This window comes from Temnothorax americanus, unplaced genomic scaffold, assembly GCF_048541705.1.
Source record: "Temnothorax americanus isolate GAGA-0224 unplaced genomic scaffold, ASM4854170v1 Scaffold92, whole genome shotgun sequence".
Taxonomy (NCBI): domain Eukaryota; kingdom Metazoa; phylum Arthropoda; class Insecta; order Hymenoptera; family Formicidae; genus Temnothorax; species Temnothorax americanus.
Window position 1 is genome coordinate 485,916 of NW_027509815.1, and position 15,524 is coordinate 501,439.

The following is a 15,524-nucleotide window of genomic DNA, read 5'->3' on the forward strand; positions in this document are numbered from 1 at the left end:
TCCTCCGTGTAGATCGCGTCATCGGGTATTTTTTTGAAGATCAACTCGTAAATACCGGGTGTGCCAGCGTATCGTACGCCGTCGATATAAATGTTATCCGCTTTGTCCACGTCAAAACTTTTATTACCGAGCATCAATTTATTATTGCCGAGATAAACGCCGTACGCTATGTCCATCGATGGACAGGCGCCCAAAACATCTGCGATGTAAATTCGGCTCAGTGGACCCAAGTAATCTTCCAACAATTCTATAAACCATTTTCGACCTTCCGACGTTTGCAACCGATTATGAACGGTCGTCCTGATCGAGTCGTCCGTGGTTTCGAAAACATTCGCGGTTTCAAGAAATTCGGGACTTGTACGTTGCACGGTTCGCGTCGGGGTAGAGGTTATCGGTGTAGAGGTTATCGGTCGTTTCGATTGATCAGATTTACACGGTGTCGATGACAGATCCGGCCAGGAGTCTGATCGTTTCTTCTTTCTCTTCGGTGTAGCATCCTCTTCCTCCTCCCCGCGCTGTTGAACGGATAACGGTTCGATTTTCGCGTCAGCGTCGCTCTCCGTCGGCTCCTCTTTTTTCACCGCGATCAAGCTCGAGTTGTCAACAATCTTTTTCAACGGCCCGATGAGAGGTTTAAAGTGCGTGTCCAACTCAATGTCCTTCTCGATCTTACCGGTCTTCAAAGCGCAAAGTTTCTTGCGAATCGAATTACTCGTCTTTGCAATCTCTTTCACGACCTTCTCGCGTTCGCTAATATTCTCGCTCCCGTCGATTGCGGCCATCGCGGAAAAAAGCAGAGTGTCGATCTCTTTCTGTAACGCTAACGTTTCACCTCCGACGAGGTATCGGCAACGACTGATCGCTTCTGCGGTATCGCGAACACGTTAAATCCTTTTCTGTATCGACCGTTCGAAAGCGCGCTGTCCTTGTCTATCACTACGAATCCGTACTTTTGTTGCCAACAATCGTGGCACAACGAACAAAATTCGTCGTACGGCATGTCGGTATTTACGTGATCGTTGTAGACGTGTTTCAAATTGGTACCATCCTGTTTGAACAGGATCAGCAAATTCGCGTTGTCGCGTATCAGATGTTTAGGTATTTTCGCGTACGTCTGACAGAGATAGAAGGAGTCGACGCTCGAGTGCCTGCCCATTGAGAAATACTCTCTCACCGCGTCTTGCTTATCGCACGCCACGTCATCGAAAACGAAGATCGAGTTTGGACGCGCGTCGCTCGGTGGAATGACGTCACTGTTATTGGAGAACGTAAAGTAGCCAATTTCGTCGATCGATGTCAACAAATTCTCCAAATATCGATATTTCGGCTGTTGCAACGATTTCGAGTATACGTACACGTTTTCGAAACGTACGCCGTGCAGACTTTCCAGCAAGCTTATCAAGACGTTGGTTTTACCGCAATTCGAGGGTCCGCAAATGATCGCGCGTATAGTAGTCGGTAACATCGTACCGTGCTTGCGTTTCTCCACGTTGCCCCCCATCGACCGTAATCTGTCGTCGCAATTGGTCACGCGAATCGCCAACGGTTGTCGCACGAATCTCATTTCTTTCCACACTGCCGACTCTCTGGCTGACTCGAACGCCTATTTATAGGCGAGCGGAACCGCGAATCGCTCAGTAGCAAAGATGTTCGTCGTACTGTCGAGACCTTCCGATATTCGCGGTTTGAGCGCCGAACAGCTGCAATTTGTGCCGAAAGCCGTTCTGTTGCAAACGTGCGGCAATCATGTCCACTACGTGTGGGACAAGCTTCCGGAACATATAAAGGCGGATTTGGAGGTTCAAGAATATCGTCGCTGTTACGAACATTACAATCAACCGTGGCAGCGAACGCACATTGACGGTCCCGCGCCAATGATAAAGGATTGCGGCGAATGTCAACGAAAAAAAATTGGTGAAGGCCTGTTAAATCGCGCGATAAACGCACTTCCGTTCGAATTACACATTCCCAGCTATCAATTTTGCGGTCCGGGAACTCGTTTACAAGAACGATTGGCGAGAGGCGATCAAGGTATTAATCTATTGGACGCCGCGTGTCGCGAGCACGACATAGCCTATTCGCGTAACCACGATCTCACCGAGAGACACGCGGCGGACGAGATACTCGCTGCGAAAGCGAGAAAACGCATTACCGCGAGAGATTCGACTCTCGGCGAGAGAGCTGCCGCTACAGCCGTCTGGGCGACCATGAAGGCTAAGACAAAGCTCGGAATGGGTTTGAAAACGAAAAAATCAAAAACAGTGAAGAAAAAAAATTTAACGAAAAAACGGATACTTCCGACAACGAAACGAGGCTGCGTATTGCCGATTCTACCGTTGTTGGGAGTTCTCGGTTCTCTGTCCGGCGGAGCGGCGGGAGTCGTAAAGGCCGTGAGCGATAACAAAGCCGCGCGGCGTCAGCTGAAAGAAATGCAACGTCACAATCGCGCCGCGGAAGGTCGCGGACTTTACCTCGCTCCGTACAAATATGGACGAGGGCTGTATCTCGGCCCGCACAAACGCGGGCGAGGAGTAGCGTCAAAATTTAAAAAAAAACGTCAAAAAACGGTTAAATATGCCCGCGGGTATTACGACTAACGTACAATTGAATCGACTGACAAGGCGTATGCGCGTACCGTTCTTCAGAGGTGTCTTCATGCGTGATTCGTTACCGATCGGCGGTGTACGTCGAAACGAGAGCGGTATCGTGAATTTGGACGACGCAGCGGGTCCCGGTACTCATTGGGTAGCGTACGCGAAGAGGGAAGATCGAGTCGTATATTTCGACAGTTTCGGCAATCTTCGACCGCCGAAAGATTTGGTGCGATATTTTGGGCAGAGGGTGACGAAGATCGAGTACAATTGCACGTCTTATCTGCGATACGATCAGAACATCTGTGGACACTTGTGCCTGCGATTTCTCCGGACGATCGACGCTAATTTAAAGTCTGACGGTGCGCCGTGGTGACTCAGTATTCGTTAACGGTTTCCGCCGACATGTCTATAACGTTCACGTTGACCGAAAAGAGCAGCATCCTCGCGGAGCACTATTTTCCCACCGTGGATCTGAGCGACGGTGATTACGAGCTCGGTCTAACGTGCTTTGAGACTTATCACACGATACTGAACGTGAATTCTTTGAACAATAAATTTTATGTCGACGAGGATGACACGGAAATTACGATTCCCGAGGGATTGTACGAGATACGATCCATACATGAGTTTTTGAAACGCGAAATTTCACGAAAACGCCCGCGACGCGTAAATCGTTCCAACGATGATCGTACGTCGGTCGCGAATATCGCGCGAGAGGCGACCGCTCGCGCGAACGGCTACGAAGGCCGACGAGGCCGCGGAATACCCGATAGTGCTCCGCGCAAATTACAATACGATGAAGAGCGAGATCAAGTGCGCTTTCAGAGTGAACTTTAACAAACCGAACAACGTTGGATCGCTGCTGGGATTCTCGTCGAAGCGTATATTGCAGCCGAGACAGTGGCATAAATCGGACGCGTCGATTAATATTATCAACGTAAACATTATCCGCGTGGATTGCAACGTGACCGCGGGTGCGTACAGCAACGGCAAACGTGTTCACACGATACACGAATTTTCACTGAGCGTACCACCGGGATATAAGATATCGGAAACGCCGGCGCAGATCATTTACCTGCCGATCATCGCGCGAAGCGTTACGGATCTAACGATACGCGTCAAGACACGGATCAAGACGGACGATTGCTCGATTTTCGAGGAGAAGAGATCACCGTCAGATTGCACGTACGACGACTACAGCGATAACGCGCAACGTGTGACATGCTCGTGTTGAACGACTTGGAGCGTGCGACGGATAAGAATATCTTTACGACTGCGACGATCGACGATATCATCAAATCGACATTCGGTAGCGTTAAAACAGAGACGAAAATCGAGACGAGAAAGAAGCTCAACGCATCGATCGTTAAATTTTTACAATCTCTGGGATTCGCGGTACGAAACATCTGAACGATGACTGAAATTCTTAACATCGGAGGCGAGCCGGTCTTTGACGATCGCATCGTCAAGATCGAGACTCACACGTACAACCCGTACGCCAACACAACGTTCGAGTATAGCGACGAGATACGAATACCTATACAACAGCAGGATCTGTATACGTTGCCGTGCGAAAGTTTTCTCTACGTCGAAGGAACATTGACGGCAGATATGGGCGAATTTGTAATTGGCTATTACCGAATTACAAATGCTCAAAACAATGAATAATTAAATGGGATTTAATTACACATTATTTTGAACATTTTTAATTAAACATCTTTGAATTACTCATTTGTTTGAGCATTTGTAATTAAACATCATTGAATTACTCATTTGTTTGAGCATTTGTAACGGTTGCTCAAAGTAATTGATGATCAAAGTAATTAGATTACATTCATGTAATTAAATTACATTCACGGAATTTAATTACATTTATGTAATTTATTTACATTTACATAATTTAATTACATTCACGTAATTTAATTACATTCGTGTAATTTCTATTTGAATCAAGTTAACGACAAAGAGAACGTGAGAGTGTACATAATGCAAGAAAACTTATTTTGTCCATGTCAAGCGGAGGTCAATTTTTGACTTGAGTCTCTTTCAAGTCCCCCTCCCCCCGCCTCCGCCACACTAGCTTTAGCTACGGTCGCGCGAGTTTTGTCTAAAGATGCTTGTTAGGGTGATGTCCCATAGTATGGTCGTGGCCAAAAAGGTTGTCCGACTTTTTTTTATAAGTTTTGGAACGCACTCTGTCATGTGAGAGTTGATGGTCCCTGCTCACGGCCATAACCTAAAGTTTCGAAGTGACACATTATCGGAGCAGACGGACAGTCTATACAAGGTGTCAGAAAAGTTTAGAATACCAGAAAGAGTAAGCACGTGTATTTGACGTAAGGAACAAAGCCCGTCATAAAGAGGAAAAAGGAGAAGAAGAATATGAGCAGAGAATGGTAAGTAAAATGACCAGTGACCAATATTAAAAAAGAAATGTAAGATATATGTTAATAATATACCCATAAAGTATAAATAGATGTTTTAAAAAAATTTATTGGAGTAAAATTTGTTTAAACTAATAAATAGAATATGACGAAATCACATTAGATTTCAATGTAAATTAATAAAAGTCTTGTTAGCATTAATTAAATTAAATTGAATGTAATGTAATTCTGTCATGTTCTATCTGTTATGTCAAACAGTATATTTTATTACAATTGGAAAAATAATATGCATGAATATTACAGAGAAAACAGTGGTTCGAGACGTGGAAAAAAACTTTTAGTCAACGATGGACGCAGGTATGATGATAATAATTAATGTTTAAAACAACATTTTTACACAACACTAATAAATAATTTGTCAGCATAATTAAGAATTGAGAGATTAAATTAAATTAAAATAACTTTAATTAAATTGTCATATGTCTGCTTGCAGGTAAAAGGAGAGGCAGCGTTGAACAGAGGTGAAAGAAGTATACTTAATGGGATCTGTGAGAAAGTTGGAGCTTGCTGTGAAGAAATGTAAGAATCTTCATAAAACTGAAAATCTGCACTTGGAGATGAGAGAAAAAATGAGGGATTCGAAGAACTTGCCGAAGGAGAAGGAAATACGCAATATTAAACAATTAAGAGGTATGAAAAATCAACAAATTCAACAACAAGGTAAGCTGCTGAACTGATAAAATTTTTCTTACATTGAGAAATTGTAGTGTATTATATTGCAAAATCGTTAACAAACTAAATCAATTTCTGTTTTAAACGTTTAGGAAAATGAAAAAACTACGCCCAACAGGTGAAAACATCACATAAATATGACAAAATAACAAAGCCAGCCTGCGTTCACAAATTGTGGAAGAATATATACGATTAAGAGGACGATAAGTATAGGCATATATCCACGCGGTAAAAATTTTTTATATAAAAACAAAAACATATATAAATATATATAATTATATATATTTATATATGTTTTTGTTTTTATGTAAAAAATTTATATATATATATATATTTATTTATTTATAATTAAATATATCAAATATGTCCATACATGTTTTTGTCTCTCTTCTATAATATATACTATGGAAGAAAATAAAAAGAAAAATCTAAAAATGACTAAAAAGATTTTCGCATTGCATTTTTTGTAATAGGTGAAGTTTGAGGTAATAAGAAAAAAATTGCCCATATATAAACATATATGTATAAATGTAACAGTTGTTATGTATGTATAATTAACATAAAAAAACATTTAAAAAAACATATATAAATATATATAATTATATATATTTATATATGTTTTTTTTTTATATAAAAAATTTTTACCGCGTGGATATATGCCTATACTTATCGTCCTCTTAATCGTATATATTCTTCCACAATTTGTGAACGCAGGCTGGCTTTGTTATTTTGTCATATTTATGTGATGTCTTCACCTGTTGGGCGTAGTTTTTTCATTTTCCTAAAGGTTTAAAACAGAAATTGATTTAGTTTGTTAACGATTTTGCAATATAATACACTACAATTTCTCAATGTAAGAAAAATTTTATCAGTTCAGCAGCTTACCTTGTTGTTGAATTTGTTGATTTTTCATATCTCTTAATTGTTTAATATTGCGTATTTCCTTCTCCTTCGGCAAGTTCTTCGAATCCCTCATTTTTTCTCTCATCTCCAAGTGCAGATTTTCAGTTTTATGAAGATTCTTACATTTCTTCACAGCAAGCTCCAACTTTCTCACAGATCCCATTAAGTATACTTCTTTTACCTCTGTTCAACGCTGCCTCTTCTTTTACCTGCAAGCAGACATATGACAATTTAATTAAAGTTATTTTAATTTAATTTAATCTCTCAATTCTTAATTATGCTGACAAATTATTTATTAGTGTTGTGTAAAAATGTTGTTTTAAACATTAATTATTATCATCATACCTGCGTCCATCGTTGACTAAAAGTTTTCTTCCACGTCTCGAACCGCTGTTTTCTCTGTAATATTCATGCATATTATTTTTCCAATTGTAATAAAATATACTGTTTGACATAACAGATAGAACATGACAGGATTACATTACATTCAATTTAATTTAATTAATGCTAACAAGACTTTTATTAATTTACATTGAAATTTAATGTGATTTCGTCATATTCTATTTATTAGTTTAAACAAATTTTACTCCAATAAATTTTTTTAAAACATCTATTTATACTTTTTTATGGGTATATTATTAACATATATCTTACATTTCTTTTCTAATATTGGTCACTGGTCATTTTACTTACTATTCTCTGTTCATATACCTCTTCTCCTTTTTCCTCTTTATGACGGGCTTTGTTCCTTACGTCAAATACACGTGCTTACTCTTTCTGGTATTCTAAACTTTTCTGACACCTTGTATAGACTGTCCGTCTGCTCCGATAATGTGTCACTTCGAAACTTTAGGTTATGGCCGTGAGCAGGGACCATCAACTCTCACATGACAGAGTGCGTTCCAAAACTTATAAAAAAAAGTCGGACAACCTTTTTGGCCACGACCATACATATTTTCCGCGTAAGTGTAGCGATATACGACGGTCGTAGTCATGGACATATGTAATATGGGGTCTACAATGCGAGTCTCAAATCGCGAGTTGCAAAAAATTGACCAATCACAGTCGATTATTCTCCTCAAATTCGACTGTGATTGGTCAATTTTCCACAACCTACGACCCACGACCCACGACTCGCATTGTAGACCCAGCATAATGCGGGCTCTACAATGCGAGTCAGGGGTCGTAGGTCGTAGGAAACTGACCAATCACAGTCGATTATTTTTCTCAAATTCGACTGTGATTGGTCAATTTCTTGCGACTCGCATTGTAGACCCTGCATAACGCATAAGCTTTGGCATATTTCTGACTGACTGTCAGAATATGCCAAAGATTGTGCGTTACTTACGTCCACAATTATGACTGTCGTATATCGCTACGCCATGTTATGTCCTTTGACCCTAACATATCGCGTAATCAATCAGAAGCGCAACAGAAAACGCGCAACGCTTCTGATTGGTTATGCGTTAAGGCCATCGCACACAAAATGCATAGCTTAGCATAAGCGTAGCATAAGACCGCTAAACCAATGAGCATCCAGCATAAAGTCGCCATATTGATTTACATAAAATGCTCATTGGTCCAGCGGTCTTGTGCTATATTTATGCATCCTATGCAATTTTGTGTGCGATGGCCTTTATGCGCAAAATATGTGTCATGGAACGCCACCCTTACAGTACAATGTAGTACTCCACTTGATCGATACCGTTCCAGATCGACTGCAGGCTACTCCAAAATAATCGAACTATTTATTTTATACGTTGCGCGCTGCATTTCCAATTCTTTTGATACGTTCGATTGATTGAAATCGCGATACGGAAATCGTATCCAATCTCGTGTGATACTGCGGAACGTTTTACAATTTGTCAGGTAATATCTCGGGCTTTCCGTTTCTTAGAAGTACCGGGTAAAAATTGTGTACGTTTCACTTCATAGATACAAATTGCCCGTACTTTAGATATTTTTGATATTAGTCTCAGCTTCAAGATGGAAAAATTAATGTTATAAGTATAATTAACTCTCTTTAACATTTAAGGATATTTGGCGTTACAGTAAAAGTTAGATTCGCTGAGGATTTTAATATATTGCCGTAAGATAAAAATCTGAAAACAACCATATCAAGAACATTGACTTTTAATAGTAATAATACTAAAAACATATTAATAGTGCAGTTAAACAAAGTTTGCTTATCAAATATTCAAAATTTTCTTAATTCTGATATAAAATTGATCAATAATTTTGTTTATTATACAGTTTTTAAAATAAATTAGTCTTGTTTTTTATGTTTATTGTTGTAAAATTAGAAATTTTTCCCGAAAATATAAAGCAAGGAAAATTTTGTTAAGCCAGAATAGAATCCGATTTTAAAAAATTTTTAACGCGATTTTTTAAAAATATTTATTATATATAAGTTGTATGAAAAATAAATAATTTGAAGCAAACATCCTCTAGATTCATTAGAACCCTGCTAAAAATTATCGCGTGAGAATACGTATGACAACACATATGTGATCCTGCATGTGATCTCATATGAGAGTTCTGATTAATTCGCGCACAGCTTCGTGTATGCGATCTCACATGACATTTTGTGCCAAAATCTCATTTCAGCTTCACATGATATCTTTTACGAGACCTCATATATATATGACCCTCATATGAGATCTCTTATGCGATCTCATTAACCATTTTATATAAAAAAAAAATTATTTTATACAATTAATAAAAACATTGCCAAGTGTAATTATAGTAAATTAGAGAATACTTAAATTTTAAAAAAATTAATGTTTTATTCAAGGTAAAACAAAAATTACAATTTAGATTTAAATCCTTATAATATATAATACATTTCTTATAATATAATACAATATAATACCTAATAGGAAACAAAACCATTTTTAAAGTAGAAACTAGCCAGTGTAGTATTCCAGCGATAAAATGGCTATATTTAACCTCAAATTATTAAAAATGGTTTAATTTTTACAAGAAAAAGAATATATAAAAAGAACTTAATAATGATAAATATTAGGCAGCGTTGCTATATAACATTCTTCAAGTATTTCAATAAAAACACAAATTTGTGCAATTTGTTTAGTTTGTATAGCTATGGTTTCATTTCCAATATTACGTACCATACTTAGAAAGTTACAGATTCTATTTGAAGTATTAACAATATTACAGAGTGTGATTTCTTTATTATTTTCATCGTCAACTAAAAAATCAAGTATGCGAATAAAGGTATTATCAGTTAATATTGCAAAGCTGTTGTCAGAGCGCTTATTGTTTTGTTTCGATGACACAAGACAACCATCTATAATAGCTCTCTGATAAGCTAATGTACATTTTGCAGACATTCCAAAATTTTGTGCAATATTTTCATCTATAAATTTTCCACCTCCCAGGTAAGTTATGGATGATACTTTACAACTTTTCTTAATTCTTTTCACTGTTAGCTGTTCACAATAATTTATCATTAACGGAGATGCTTGTGGATATATGCGATGACGCAAAGTGTGTAAAGTTTGTTGCATATGGACATAGCAAACAATCTGTAGATTTACACCTTTTGCACAATGGATAGCTTGCAGTATATCCTTATTCGCGGATTCGAATGGAAAAGTTGAATGAGACCAAAGTGGCCCCCAATTTAACACGCTTTCAGAAATGTGAATAAGCTGATGTATATTGAACGTCATAGCTTTCTTTGAAAATAATTCTTGTGTTAAAAATACGAACTTGTGTAAGTCTTCATCTGCTTTATTAAGTTCATCAAGGCTTATGTCACATTTCAAAAGCGTGTACAAGCTTTCAACAAATAAACTCCAGTACTTCACAAAGCGTTGCGGTAAAGCGTATCGGAATAAAGGCAAACTGTAATATAAAATAAAGTTCTCCCACTCTTTAGCTTTCCAGTCACTGATATCGGCAAAGGATCTACTTAATCGGCCTAGTTGGTGAGGAACCTTTACATTTAGTAAAATTTTATTTAGTTCTTCTATTTTTAATGTTGGCAACGATTCTAAAAATTTATTTGTTATCTGTTTTCCAACACCAGCAAGGCAGCAGTGCATATAATCTGGAACGAATCCTTTACAAACATCAAAATAAGGTAAGTTTATGAGAGGAGAAATAGACTTTAATCCATATACATCGGCACATTCTTTATCATTAATTTTCATCATAAATTTTATCATATTCTTCATATTTCTCTCTTCTACAGTATGTTGAAGAATAGGATACCTATTACTTCCTTCGTACCACTCGCCTGGGTGTAAGCACCAGTTGCAACCGTACTTCCCATTGAATAATGTAACTCCTTGCATGGGAGCCCTTGCAACTGAATCCACACAACAAATTAGAGAGTATACTTTAATCAAACGTTCTTCATTGTTTATTCTACATGTTATGCCTTGATTTGCTAATTTAGTCATCATTTCTGTAAATGGATGTAAAAAAAGCGGTCATTTCGGGTTTATTTCGTCCGAACCATATACCACAGGTGATTATCCTATTCAATTTTGTTTGAATAGGTATTTCATTTAGCTGTAAATATATGGGCCAAATCGAGTAATTTGAACTCTCAAATCTCGGTGCCCCGTCGGTATTAAATATGGTTGTGACGTAATTATGTTTATCATTTTCAGGTAATTTTTTTATAAATGACTTGTACATATTTCCATCAAAAATGTTCATAATATTCAGCGTTTTCTTCCAATAGAATTTTAATATTTTCTGTAGGATCAATCATTACAAAAATATTTGATGACGATGGATTTTCTAAATTAATGGTTTCGGAACATACATCACAAATTACGCAAGATTCTACATCATTTATTTTGCCAATATATTTACAGCAGTTGGGACAAATTCCATGAAATTCTATCTTATCTTTTGGATTTAAAATATTATCGATTATCCATCGTGCATCGGGTAATATTAATCTTGAAAAGATAAGATTGATCTGTTGCAGCATACTTATAATTTCTTATAGTTTATAGTTTCTTATAGTTTCTTATAGTTTCTTATACTTCTAAATACAAAGAAGCAGTACATTTAATTTCTCCATGTCTCCTCCGAAAGATAGCCCAGTTTCTCCGCACGAGCCCCAGTCGTGCGGGGGGTGGCAGTTTGGAATTAAAAATTCCAGTGGTCAGGTGGACTCGAACCCGGGTCCTCGGGATTACGAGTCTGGCGCTTTACCACAAGACCACACTGCCACCCTCTTGTACCTCACATACATTATATACACATATTACATGTACAAATTACAATTTTTTATACTTCAACAAGCGTGAAACATATAATATAAAAGAAAAATATATTAAAAAAGCATATATAATAAATATATTTAAAAAATAATAAAAAATATATATTAAAAAAGCATTTTAAAGCTTGAAGTTTCAACTTTAACACACTGCCAATAGTTTTTTAAAATTTGTTTATCTTGCTTGTTCTGTGTGCTTTAAAAAAGAACACATTGTTTTTTCTTTAAAATTATGTATTTTTGACGCTCCGCGGCTCGATAAAAAAATTCAACTCAAGTTCCATAAACTACAACAGTGGTTTTTTACAATTTTATTCATCTTTTTTCGTTGCTAACAACAAGAACAGTGTAACACGCAATATTTTACAAGTTTACAGTAGACACTTATATATATATTTAATATATGTCATGAATAAAATATTGCTGAGAAACGGAGACGCTTATTAACAAAAATGCGCGTGCAACGTTTTCGCAAATGCCGTAAATTAATAAACTCGAACAATATCGAGAAAGTCGATATCCGTCTCTTTCTTATTGCCCGACGTTGCCCGACACACCGACAGGGCGCGTGACTTGTGTGCGTACGCGACGGAGGCCGATCTCGCGCAGTCACGCCACTCACGCCTCACGCGCAGTCTTCACACTCTTATTGCGTGTTCTGGCCTTGTAGTACAGGGAAATTAGGATTTTTCTGCGGAATAATTCGCATGTAGCTAAATTTTTGCATGGACCTTTATTTCATCGTTAAAAACAATATGTGAAAAATCCCCATCGATGTGACCCCTGCTAAAATTTTTACAGAGGGTCAAAGGTAAAGAAAAACAGTTTTTCGCGAATATTTCTTTATTCATTAGTTTTACGGCAAAAATAGTTATTACAAAATTTGTAGCTTATAAAATTCTCTACAAAAAATGTTCTATAAGTTTTTTTGTACAAGCAATACTTTTCACGTAATAAATTTTGCAAGATATGCGCTGCGCGGTAAATTTACGGAGCGCGCTGACAGACGTCAAATAAATTGAAGCGTCGCACGCGCGCACAAAAAATGCCATATCTTTTGAACGAATCATCGTACAAAAATGATCGAAGAATCGTTGAAAAGCAGAAACTTTCAGCTTTTTAATGCAATTTGGTTCGTTATTCTATGATAATTTTTGAAAATTCTACGATGGTTTAAACAAATTGTTACATGCATTTTTTGCCTTTTTTCATAAAATCAGCCACAAGTAGGTTCCAAATTGTTAAAAAAAAAAACGCCAACAGGCTATTACAGTATATACTTCATACTTTGACCCTACCTGAGGAAAAAAATTACAAAAATTTTTTGCTTTAAAATCAAGCTATTGACATTTTCAGTAATTTTTAAAATTTTTGATGAAACGTTAAAATCAAAATCGTCATAACTTGGCGAAAAACTGAGCTAGAAAATTTTTTTAAAAAGCAATCGAAAGCTTGAAATGTCTACTTTTAGGTCTTACATTGCAATATTCCTCATTTTCTTGCATTTTTATTTATTTATGTAAATATACGAGTTGTCGCGAAAAATCTTATTTAAACAAAGGACTATATATTTACTTATAGTAGTTTTGTATAAAAATTTACGTTTCTCGGGGATAATGCACTGTTTTCCACACCACCTCGGAGGTACAGTGCTAAGCGCGTTTTTTTTTAACGTGGTGTCCCTATTAGGCCTAATTGTTTTTCTAAGAGAAATGAAGCAAATCAATTTCCATAATAAACATTCTTTTGCAAACGTGAAAAAACACATTTTGCTATTAAGTCTCTGCTTCTTCTTCAATTCCCTCCGTTGGCTCGATATCCATAATTTCCGCGTCAACTTCTTCAATTTCCATGGCTTCCGCCAAGAAATCTGCAGGTTCGTCTTCGTAGCTGTCGATATAGCAATCTTCGATTGCATCAGGTGCTGTGTTAAGGCAAGACTGGCCATGGCAATGTCCACACACTGTGTGCGTGTGTGCGTGTGTGCGTGTGTGCGTGTGTGCGTGTGTGCGTGTGTGCGTGTGTGCGTGTGTGCGTGTGTGCGTGTGTGCGTGTGTGCGTGTGTGCGTGTGTGCGTGTGTGCGTGTGTGCGTGTGTGCGTGTGTGCGTGTGTGCGTGTGTGCGTGTGTGCGTGTGTGCGTGTGTGCGTGTGTGCGTGTGTGCGTGTGTGCGTGTGTGCGTGTGTGCGTGTGTGCGTGTGTGCGTGTGTGCGTGTGTGCGTGTGTGTGTGTGTGTGTGTGTGTGTGTGTGTGTGTGTGTGTGTGTGTGTGTGTGTGTGACGGTGAATAATGCGGCTTATTATTAAGTATAGGATAAGTTAGGATAAGTTTAGATTTTTAAAGCGATTAGAATTAAAAGTATAGAATAAGTATAGAATAAGTAATATTTACATTTGTAAAAGGTCTCTCTCTCTCTCTCTCTTTTTCTCTCTCTCTCTCTCTAGCAGCGCCAAGTTTTTTTACAAGAAAAATTTATGTATTTTAATAAAATATTTTTATTTTTTGTACTGTTACCTCTGTAATTCTTTGCGATGCGATTAAATCTTTTAAAATACATATATAAACTTTGTATTTAAATACTTTGTATTCCCTTGTTGGGTTTAAATATTTTAATAAAATATTTGTATTTTGTACTGTTACCTCTGTGTAATTCTTCATGATTCAATTTTTTATTCTAATCGAAGAAAAGCAGTAGTAATATTATACCTCGAAAAAACCTAAGTAACAAGTGGCTGACGTAATCTTTGTATCTCGAAAAATATACTGAGAAAAAAAATTGTTAATCCCAAGAAATATTTAGTTCGATACGTTCAACTAAACATTTTAGTTAGTTAACTAAATATTAGTCTTTTCAACAATTTATTTCGTTTCTTTAATCAAGAATTAATTAATTCAACTAATGTTTAGTTAACTAACTAAAATGTTTAGTTGAACGTATCGGACTAAATATTTCTTGGGATTGACAAATTTTTTTTCTCAGTGTATGTTCTCTGTAATTGGCGCTGTAATTTAAAAAGAGATATCATTTCTTTTTTGTAATTGTAATAATAGATCACTTGAAGCGCGACTCATTTTTTGATAAGGTAACGTAATTTTGTGATGAGATTTTTGGAGATACAAAGCTTACGTCCACCACTTGTTACTTAGGTTTTTTCGAGGTATAATACTACTACTTTGTTTTTTTTCGAGGTGATAATAGATCACTTGAAGCGCGACTCATTATTTGATAAGGTAACGTAATTTTGTGATGTGTATCACTTGAGTAATAATTTTTTGGAAATAAAAATAATACTGCTTAGGTTTTTTCGAGATTTTTGGAGATACAAAGATTACGTCCACCACTTGTTACTTAGGTTTTTTCGAGGTATAATACTACTACTTTGTTTTTTTTTAGGTGAAGATACCACTGTTTAGGTTTTTTCGAGATTTTTCAAGATACAAAGATTTCGTCTAACACTTGTTACTTAGATTTTTTTAAGGTATAATACTACCACTGTTTTTTTTTTCGAGGTAACAACATATACACTACTATGCGTGTACTTGGCGCCTTTCTTTACCTTTTTTTTAAAAAAAGTAATTTTGTACAGATATCACGCCTTTTTGTAGTATTACGCATTGTATAAACAGTATGTACAAGGTGTTATTTCGAGGT

General features: G+C 36.9%; 1 protein-coding gene and 2 long non-coding RNA genes across 3 annotated transcripts; 1 reads left to right on the forward strand and 2 right to left on the reverse strand.

Annotated features, from left to right (window-relative positions):
- Positions 1-4,748: 4,748 nt before the first annotated feature.
- LOC143908340 (uncharacterized) lies at positions 4,749-5,955 on the forward strand. Its single transcript, XR_013260106.1, has 4 exons — positions 4,749-4,990; positions 5,282-5,335; positions 5,472-5,698; positions 5,803-5,955. It is a non-coding gene; the product is annotated as an uncharacterized LOC143908340 (long non-coding RNA).
- Positions 5,956-6,266: 311 nt separating this feature from the next.
- LOC143908341 (uncharacterized) lies at positions 6,267-7,124 on the reverse strand. Its single transcript, XR_013260107.1, has 3 exons — positions 6,959-7,124; positions 6,596-6,822; positions 6,267-6,491 (listed from the first exon to the last, which is right to left on the reverse strand). It is a non-coding gene; the product is annotated as an uncharacterized LOC143908341 (long non-coding RNA).
- Positions 7,125-9,540: 2,416 nt separating this feature from the next.
- On the reverse strand, positions 9,541-11,288 carry LOC143908319 (uncharacterized). Its single transcript, XM_077425952.1, has one exon. It carries the CDS (start codon positions 11,041-11,043, stop codon positions 9,619-9,621), a length of 1,425 nt encoding a protein of 474 aa, XP_077282078.1. The 5' UTR covers positions 11,044-11,288; the 3' UTR covers positions 9,541-9,618.
- Positions 11,289-15,524: the final 4,236 nt, after the last annotated feature.

Excerpts from the sequence above, each read along its gene's own strand:
- LOC143908319 (XM_077425952.1), bottom strand. The coding sequence starts at position 11,043 with ATGATGACTAAATTAGCAAATCAAGGCATAACATGTAGAATAAACAAT.